This window comes from Zingiber officinale, chromosome 7A, assembly GCF_018446385.1.
Source record: "Zingiber officinale cultivar Zhangliang chromosome 7A, Zo_v1.1, whole genome shotgun sequence".
NCBI lineage: Eukaryota > Viridiplantae > Streptophyta > Magnoliopsida > Zingiberales > Zingiberaceae > Zingiber > Zingiber officinale.
Genome location: NC_055998.1, coordinates 3,869,287 through 3,879,141, shown reverse-complemented (window position 1 = coordinate 3,879,141; position 9,855 = coordinate 3,869,287). Strand labels below are relative to the sequence as shown.

General features: G+C 42.2%; 1 protein-coding gene across 1 annotated transcript; it reads right to left on the bottom strand.

Moving 5' to 3' along the window:
• Positions 1-821: 821 nt before the first annotated feature.
• LOC121999862 (WUSCHEL-related homeobox 9-like) lies at positions 822-1,953 on the bottom strand. The gene is made up of 2 exons (XM_042554495.1): positions 1,357-1,953; positions 822-1,224 (listed from the first exon to the last, which is right to left on the bottom strand). Exons 1-2 carry the CDS (start codon positions 1,661-1,663, stop codon positions 1,016-1,018), a joined length of 516 nt encoding a protein of 171 aa, XP_042410429.1. The 5' UTR covers positions 1,664-1,953; the 3' UTR covers positions 822-1,015.
• Positions 1,954-9,855: the final 7,902 nt, after the last annotated feature.

The following is a 9,855-nucleotide window of genomic DNA, read 5'->3' as shown; positions in this document are numbered from 1 at the left end:
GCCCTGGTGGGCAGTGTGCGTGCTTCTCAGGGCATGGACATACTCTCCCTTGTGTCCCATGAAAGGGTCCTGTCAGGAAAGTATCTCTGATACTATACCTTGGGCATGCATATCCCTGACGTGACAGTAGAAGTTTCTGCAGTACAATTTGCCTGTCGACCATGCCTCGTATCAATGACACTATTTCCCAAAAGGATGTCGAGTGATACTACAGTGGTCCTGTTGCTCGATCGAGCGGGGTAGCCGTTCGACCGGGATTCCGCTCCGTCCATGGCCAGATTCTGCTGATTAGCCGAGTGGGGTAGCCACTCAATCGGGACTCCTCCGCTTTGTCGGCCTCCGTGGTTCTACTATACGATAACTGTGTAGTAACATATCTTCCCCGTTTAGACCAGTTATGCAGTCTACCTCGACGTCTTGCTCCTTCGTATTGAGCGTCGGTTGTCTTATGTATCATCCCGATCCGGACTAGAGGTCTGCCCGAACCCCTCTCCTACTAGCCGGGACCTGACTGCCCGATCGATCATTGCAATGATCCTTCATCTACCTATATACCGAGGTCTGAAACCACAAAAGACAGCAATTTTTTTATGAATAACAAATTAAAACTATATATGCATTTGGAAGATTGCTGCATTGCTTTTCTACATCTGCCATCACTTGGAGCGAAGGAAGCCGTTGACAAACCGATAGTAATAAACTATCTAATAAGCAGACGCAATTTCAGACTTCCCAAGGAAACATAACCAAAGATCGAGCTACCAAACGCATGCAGTCAACCAAACTTGTACGTTGTCCTACAGTCCGACTGATCATGTGCTACCACAGTGACTCGTACTCAAATATCAGTAGGAAATTAAAAGAACAACAAACAAATCTACAGAAGTTCAAAACACACTGCATGCAAGCAAGCTAGCTAGCTAGCTAGCTATGGATCTTTCAAGTAGGATTCAACACGGAGAAATATGAAGCGGAATGAGGGATCTAAACTAGGTTAAATTTACTCGACGTAATTTTAGCTCAATCGCAAATCCAACGGCGGATGATCTCTTCCAGCTGCATCCAAGTATAATGCTCGTCGTCCGCAGAGCTCGCCTCTCACGGTGATCACCTTGTCGGCCTCCTCGGAGATGGATGACTTCAACGGAAATAACTCCAGTGTCTCCGTCTCTCCTCTGACCTCCTTCCGCTGCCAGTACACTTCCTGCTTCCCCTTGCTGCACCCTGTCATTTGATTATCAACGAATTCGCTTAATTGCCTTAATTAAGCTAATAATAATAATAATACTAGCTAGTAATTAAAAATAAATTTTTATCCAGTACTCGTGAACCTAGCTAGTTATAATAGATATATACCTACGCGGAAACATCTGGTTCTGGACTTGCGGTGATCCCCAGCGGCGGTGCCGTCTTCGTCGTCATCGTCAGGGGGGCCGCGGCGGCGCTTCTTGTTGTGGCGCTCGCGGGCTTTGTGGTTTTGGAACCAGTAGAAGACGTTCTTGCTCTCGATCTTGCCGAAGGCGCCGAGGTGGGCGGAGATCATTTGGATCTGGTGGGTGGTCGGGGTGCGCAACCCCGATCGGAACAAGTTGGTCAGCACCTTCACCTGCTCTGCTGTCGGGTTCCACCTCTCGCACTTGGCGCCCACCGGAACGGCCTCCATGCTCTTTCCCTGATATTCTGGTCGCCTAATTATCTCTCCTACCTCGCCTGTTCTCACTTCCCACTTCTCTCGATCGCATCTGCTACTAGCTAGCTAGCTCAGTTCGCTCTGAAATGTTGAAATCAAAGGCAGCAAGCGGTGGATGAGTATATACAGAAGTACGTAGTGCGTGGAGAAGGATCTGATGGCAGAGGTTAAAGATGCCACGTAACAGTAGTGAATAGTGGACGTGCCGGGGGGACATGCGCAAAAGCTAGCTGCCACTGCTCAATTGCATCTCGATCACCGAGTAGACGTCCATTATATTGGAGCAATGATTCGTAGGGTTTGTTAATGAATAATGGTTCGTACAATCCGAGCACCATCGTGTCTAATAGATCTCTGTCGTATTGCTTGTCTGCTTCTACGTGGGGAGGGCTTCCTATACTTAATCATGGTAATCTGAGCGGAAGTTTGACTACTTGGTGTTTGGACAAGAGCTCCGCCACTGCAGTGCCAGTGTTCAAACTGAGTTTGTAAACTAGCTAGCCATTTCCTTCCATTTAGTCGACTGGCATGGAAGAACCTTCCAGTACGCATGGTTATTAATTATATATATGAATGAGTGCATGAGTTTTAAATCATATATATGTAATTTAAATTACTAAATTTATTATTTATAATTTGAAAGTACTATTAGCTTAAATTAAAAAGGTTGCCCCACTATAATAAATGAAAACTAGACTTGTGAAGCTCTACTTCTTCTGCCCCATTGACTCCAATTTTCAATTGCTCAGTTGTTGAGAATCCAACATTTATAAGAGATATATCAACCAATCTAGCGCCATCAAATATCATGATTAAAGCAATAATAAAGTAACTTCACATGATCATTAGCTATCCCTTGTTGAGTGTCCAAAGAAACTTAATGATTACGTATAGGAAATTGCGTGTACCATCGTATTAATTAATTGAAACTATAATAAATATGTAGATTACGCAGTTACAAACATTAAACTTCGGTACATTTTTTCTTTCTATACCATCTGCACTCATTTGTAAATACGTTTGCAAAGTTGTATGCAAGATCGATCCTATATATATGAAAAGTTTTGCTTAATTATATACATATACTGATCCGATAGTAAAAGAGGGGTTCCATACGGACGGAGGTTAAGGACACGTGGAGGTCAATGTCGAGACGATCGACGTAAAAGGTGAGCCGAGTGGGAGGCCACCTTTCCGAGCGGCCGCGGTAGAAGGCCTGTGAAGCGGGAGGCCACCTTTCCGAGCGGCCGCGGTAGAAGGTCAGGTCGGCAAGGAGATAACTCGGCTAAGGCTAAGGTTTGAGTTTCCAACGCTCAGGGATTCACATACGATAGTTGACTGGGCCGAGCGGCCGCTCAGCTGGGCCGTAGGCTAACATAGGCGTTATTCAGCCGAGCATATGACCGAGCGGCCCACTCGCTCGGCCCGACCAGTATGGCCAGGTGTCTCTCCCGCTCGGACCGATAAAAGACAGAAGGCGCAGAAGAGTACAAAGGGGACGGCCAGAGATATCCTTTTCGAGATATGTGCCGTTGACAGACAGCATGGTCGGCGGCTGAACTAGACAGAAGATCGTACGGTGAAAGTTTCCATTGTCATGTCAGAGATATGCTCGGACAGTTGCGGTATGACGCCAAACGTGCTTTTCTGACACATCCATTTTGAGGTATGTTTGGCGAAGCGCTCACGCGTCGAGGAGCGTGCACGCGCCTCCTCGGGGGCCTATATAAGGACCCCCAGACTTCGACGGAGGTATGAAATCATCCACACTGTAGCTACAGTTCTCATTATCTTGCTCCAGTTTTCTTCTCACCTGACTTGAGCGTCGGAGGGTAGTCGTCAGGAACCCCTTCCAGACCCGATTTTGTTGCAGGTTCGCCGGAGGTCCACCTCATCCTGACGTCTACATGAAGCCAGCAGAAAGCGCCACATACCCAACTTTTATCAGCTCACAGTTCAGACAGGATCATATACTATCCATTTTTTTTCAACGTTTTTTACCTACTTCAGTTATGCCTTGTATTTCGGTTATCTAAATCTCGTGTTGTTCGTGTTTTGTGTTGATAATTAGATTGGGCTCACTGTCATTGGCCAATTCCCTTACGGGGTGAATTTGTATAAACAAAAGGGTCAGAGGAGAATTCTAAATTCAAGATACAATTTGCAAAAGGCCAAGGTTAGCCAATTCTTTTGGTGTCAAAATTATATTTCCTTATTGATCATTTTCAACTAATTGATGCAAATTTTAAGGGACTTTACCAAAGAAATCAACGAATTTATACTTAATGCTTGCATTAATTAGCTACTAGATTTATATGCAATCACAGGATATACGAGAAGTAGGTCTATAAATAAGCTAAACCGAGCCGAGTTAAGTTTTGAGATGTTAAAGTTTATTTGATAAGGTAATCGAGTCAAGCCGAGCCTAGCCTAACATGATGATTTATTTTTTATGAGCTTGAGCTTGGTTCAAGTTTGACTTGAGTTTGGTTCATTTAAATATTATTAAACTTTCAATTCAAGTTTGGGTTGAACACGGTTTGTTTAGATATTATCGAACTCTCAATTCAAATTAAACTTGTTTGATTAATTATTGAGTTTGATAATTTAAACTTTTTTTTGTTTATTTTAAAAGATTTTATTTTATTTATTTAGCATTTTGATAAGAATTTTATTAATTAACATGGTTTACGAATGTTACGTTGTTCATGGATATTGTTCACAAATATTGTTTATAAATATTAACGAACTGAATACATATGTGTTCAAACTTATTTGTTTAGTTTAACAAATTATTTGAGCTTATTTATTTAATTGATTTTGTATGTATTGAATGAACATAAACAAGTTCTTACTAAATCGAATATCAAATTTATCCACGAAGGCTCAATTCATTTACGGTCCTAACAAGAAAGGTCAATTGGCCCTCCAACTGCTAGCTAGGGCAATCTTTTGGCGTTAACTTTTTAGGATTGTCATTAAAAGTTGAGGAAGTTGTCATCCTTTCAGGCAGTTCCTTGAAGATTTTTGTAGACAATTGGGGTTTGGCTTTCTCTGGCCATGCCTTTTGTTGCAGGTCATATTTACAAAAAGGTATCAAGGTCTTGGCCTCGTGCTTTTGTTGCAGGCCATATGACAAAAGTATCAAAGTTTGGCCTCATGCTTCTTGTTTCCTGCCGCTGCATGCATCATAAAATCCCCTCCATTGACATCGTCGCTCCCACTTTGCAAAATCCCCGGCGTCCCAAAAAGTTTCGTGCACGGAGAACCCGTTTTGCGTGCGGACGAGCTTCAGGCTCCAAGGCAGTAGTACTGATTTGATCTCCCACAGACTTGAACTTGAGGTAGTAGAAAAGAGCAGCGTGCGCGTCCTCTCATACTATGTTTTCTTTAGAATCTAACTCGCGCGACTTTTCAACAAACATGAATGATTATCATTTGTGAAGTGCTTTTGTTTTCTGAAACACACGTACAGAGTAGTCTCTCTCTCTGCAGCTTGATCTGTTGTACTTTAAAGAAACAGAGGCATTCATGTTGGGGAGCTGAAGCAATTGATCAGCATGATGCTGACCAGGTACGTGATTTACGCTGGTGTCTGTGAACCGCGCAGTGTGCTGCCATCGAGAATCCTATTCTCACTCCACTGCATGTGTCATCAATAACCGTATATATAGGGTTAAAAACGCTAGTATATAATAATCAAAATTTTGTAAATTAACCAAAATAATAATAAAACAAGATTCAGAAACACATTTTTGTAAAATAACAAAAAAAAAAAAAAGATAAAATCAATTACTGAATTTTTCCACTGACCACCAGGATAAATCGGGAAGTGCGCACTGCGGGAAGCCCAGAAACCCAACATTTGTTGATTGCGCATCCATTTGGAGGAAAAATTCCTACAAATACGCAATAACTGGGGATCTAACTGTGGATGCTTAGGTAAATAACCTAGATGTCCTACTATGACACCTGATACGAGTTATAGCGAGCGGACCCAGAAGATGATGTAGTAGTCAAAGTCAAGGTGATGCGATGGTCAAAGTCAAGATAGAGAGCATTCTACACTTGGTTCTATTAATCGCTCAACCCCAAAGTTTTCAGATTTTTCTTGCATGGCCTTAAAGCAGGACGCTCAAATAAGGATGACTAGCTATAAACCCGGTCAGATATAATGACTCAAGGATTTTACTCTAGAACTAAAGAAATAATAAGCTCGAGCGATAAATGGTCGGACGGGTTCATAAGAGCTCGACCGGAAGAAAGACCGACCGAGCTCTAGGTGTAAGTACTCTGTGATAATTTTGATGTGATCAACCAAATCAAGTTAGATCCTGTTATATTTTGATGCCCTGTATCTGAGTGTGCATAAACTTAGGATCATAGGAGATCGAGCGAAAAATGCAGCTAGTGAGAAGGACGACCGAGTTCATAAGAGCCTGGCCGGAAGAAAGGCTAATCGAGCTCTAGGTGTAGGTACCCCATGATAATTTTGATGTGATCAACTTGTTGGATTTTTCGGGCCGCGAAAACCGCTTTTCGCGTCGCGGAAACCCCGAATCGCCCAAGCCACGGATCTCGTGCAAGGTAAAACTTTCGAAAAATACGAGTACGAGTTTAAAACACGATCGACTCTTAGATCTACGAGGGAAAAACATTTACCCTTGATGCGTGCCCTTCGCAATCCCGCAACGTCCAAAGGTAGCCGGATCTCGAGACCGTCAAGCGAACGGTCCTCTAGCGGTATCCACACGAACAAGGAGTAGTCTTCTACCACTCAAAGATGGAGAGGAGAACCCACAAGTGTGCTAGCACTTTCTAGGGCTCTCGGATTGGATCTAAAAGGTGAGAAAGGAGAGAATATAGAAGAGGAAACACATGTACACCTCTTGGTTCCCTCCTATGTGACCTTCACCTTCCCTTAGACTTTGGATTTAACTCACACTCCTCTTTTCCTCCATGAAACCCACGACCATCAGCAAGGTTGAGAGAGGAAGAAGCACACAAGGAAGAAGAAGCATTTACCACAATTAAAATTGCCACAAGACAAAACCCATTTTTCCTTTAGTGTGGCCGGCCACACTAGTGTAACTCCCACATTAATGTGGCCGGCCACATTAATGCATTTGGTGTGTAACCTCCATGAGGTGGCACACCATTAAATGAGGAGATGATGTGGCTAATGATGTAGCTAGATTGGTTATACCAAGTAGGATGAGTCAACCTTCATGATGATGTGGCAAGACATCAAGTCAAACTTGATGTTTCAACTTCCATTTGGTCAAGTCAAACATGACCAATTTTCTTCCTTGTTGAGTTAAATCCAACCTTTGATTCAAGTCAATTTTAATTTAATGAATCTCAATTCATTAATATAAATTGACTCATGAATCAAATTTAAATTAGACTAATTCGACAATTGAATCTAATTGAGTCTAACTCAATAAGTCTAATTTGAATCCAATCTTTGATTCATTATATGAATCTAATCCTATTGGTTCATCATATGAACCTAATCTCCATGCACATGTTCTTTGTGTGTGACCCAATAGGTTCTTGTAACGTTGGCAATGTTATAAACTCTTTTAGAAACATAAGCAATGAGCGGCATCTAGCAATATATACATCATTGCTACCCAAGTTACAAGAAATGTTGAGATCCAACATCACCTTGTGACTACTAATTGTGACTCCTCACAATATGTGACAAGTGTCCTTCTATCCTAGACATCTAGATTGATCAATGTGAGGCATAGACCGTGTCATCCTCTGACCAATCTAAATTTTGAACTCCGAGTAGACTCACTCAATCAAATGAGCTCAATATCTCATATTGACTCATTTGGGTATGGTCATACACTTCGTGGTCTCACTCTATCAAGAATATCGATGTCTCTCCCGTCATATAGGAGGGATAGATCCCATCTACATCACTCACATCCCTCTGAATAATTTGTTATATACCCAGTAATCGCCTTTATAGTCCACCCAGTTACGGGTGACGTTTGACGAAACTAAAGTACATAACTCCTTATGTAGGGATCCATGGTGACTTCAGGTCTAAGGACTAATAGTCATACTAATAGCCACATGAGAAAGTATATGACACTCATATAACGATCCATGATACTTTCTCATGGCGGGTCATTCAGTATACATTCTCTAATGCATACCCATGTGTCAGCTTGATATCTCTATATCCATGACTTGTGAGATCAAGTCATCGAGCTGACCTACATGCTAGTCTTATTGTATTAACATTGTCCCTGAATGTTAATACTCGACTAGGAATGATTTAGAGTAGTGTTCCCTATATCATCTCACTATCGATTCAACTAATCGATTGATATAGGTATGAACGTTCTACTCAAGGACGTTACTATACTTATTTTATCTGACACTAATACAAATAAGCATAATAACCAAAAACCAATGCCTTTATTAATATACAAAAATATGATATACATGAGTCCATACAATCATCAAATGATTGGCTCTAGGGCTCTAACTAACACAACTAAGTCAAGTAAGATCCTATTATGTTTTGATGTCCTGTGTCTGAGTGTGCAGAAACTTAGGAGCACAGGAGATCGAGCGAAAAACGTAGCTCGTGAGAAGGATGACACGGGAGAGAGTCGACGGGTTTGGTGCATCTGAGGGGTGAGGCACTGCAAAAGAGTACACTAGTGGATGAGAAAGAGGCGCACAATGTTTCTGGGGGACAAGAAGCCGGAGCGGAAGGTTGCTCGAGAACGCCAGAATATTGGTTCGGGTGAGCCCTATTTTGGATGACAACAATCACCCAAGTGAGCAGAGCCAGAGTGGAAGCTGGACTAAAAGTCAACTTGTTGTTGACTGTGGTCCGAGCCCCCGGAGTCTAGGTGCCCAGAGTCTGGGCACCCGAAGTCCAAACTCCCGGAGTTGGTTCGGGCACCCTCGACTGTGGATCAAGTTTAACAGGGTCCAGACGCCCGGAGCGGGTTCTGGTGCCCGAACCAGAAAGTTTCTCGAGACGCCACCTGTTGCAATCTGGTGCGACGTGGATAAAATTTTATCCACGTCCAGGCGCCTAGAACCCTTCCAGGCGCCCCGATCAGAGCTATAAATACAACTCTGATCCCAGTAACTAAAGACAATACTTGTAAACGATTCTTCTTCTGTTCAACTTTGTAATTGAGTGTTTTAATTGTTGTAAGAGGCTTTTCCGCCTGAAGGAGATTTATAGTAAGCTTTCAACGTCTTGAATTAGTAATCTCCTGATTGCAAATCAAGTAAATGATATGTCTCTTTTTTCTTTTTGTTAATTAGTTTCTTTTTTGTACAAGTGGTTTATTATTATTTCCAAAGTCGAGAAAGATGCTTGTTTTAATTATGCAGGGCAATTCACTCTCCTCTTGCTGACCGCAAGGGACCAACAAGTGGTATTAGAGCTCAACCATTTCAGAAGGACTAACTGCCGACTGAAGCACAAAAGACGATGGCCGAACCAACCATCTACCCACCTAAGTTCGAGGGGGAGTTCGTGATTTGGAAAAGGAAGATGGAGGTATTCTCCAAAACAGATTTTGATCTATTATTAATATTGAAGTATGACTTTGTAGAACCGAAGGACAAAGAAGAATATCAATGGACCAAGAAGAAGCAAGCAGACTTAGTAGTAAATGGACTAGTCGAATTCCATCTACTGAGCATTCTACCTCTACAAGAAGTCAACAAAATCGACGCCTAAGAATCAACAAAGGAACTTTGGGAGAAGTTCCTGAAGCTACATGAAGGTATGCTTGAAGCCAAAATCGCCAAACGGGACCTGCTCCGGAACTAGATCTGCAACTCCGATTGGAAGAAGATGAAATCGTCGCACACCTCTACTCGAGGATTAAGGAACTCATCATCGGACTTACGAATTTTGGAGAAAATGTAACCAACCAAAATTCACTAAGGTACGTGCTTAATACATTTCCTAGGACTCCTGAAAGGTCAACCCTAGTAGATGCATATTTCATCTCTAGGGACTTAGAGGTAAGTGATTTACAGGAGTTATTTTCAACATTTGAAATTCACGAATCTAGAAATGTAAATCTAAAAACGAGGACGAAGCAGAACTTTGCCCTAAAGGCAAAAAGTGGATGAACCAGAATCTGAAACCTCTTTCGATGATGATGAAA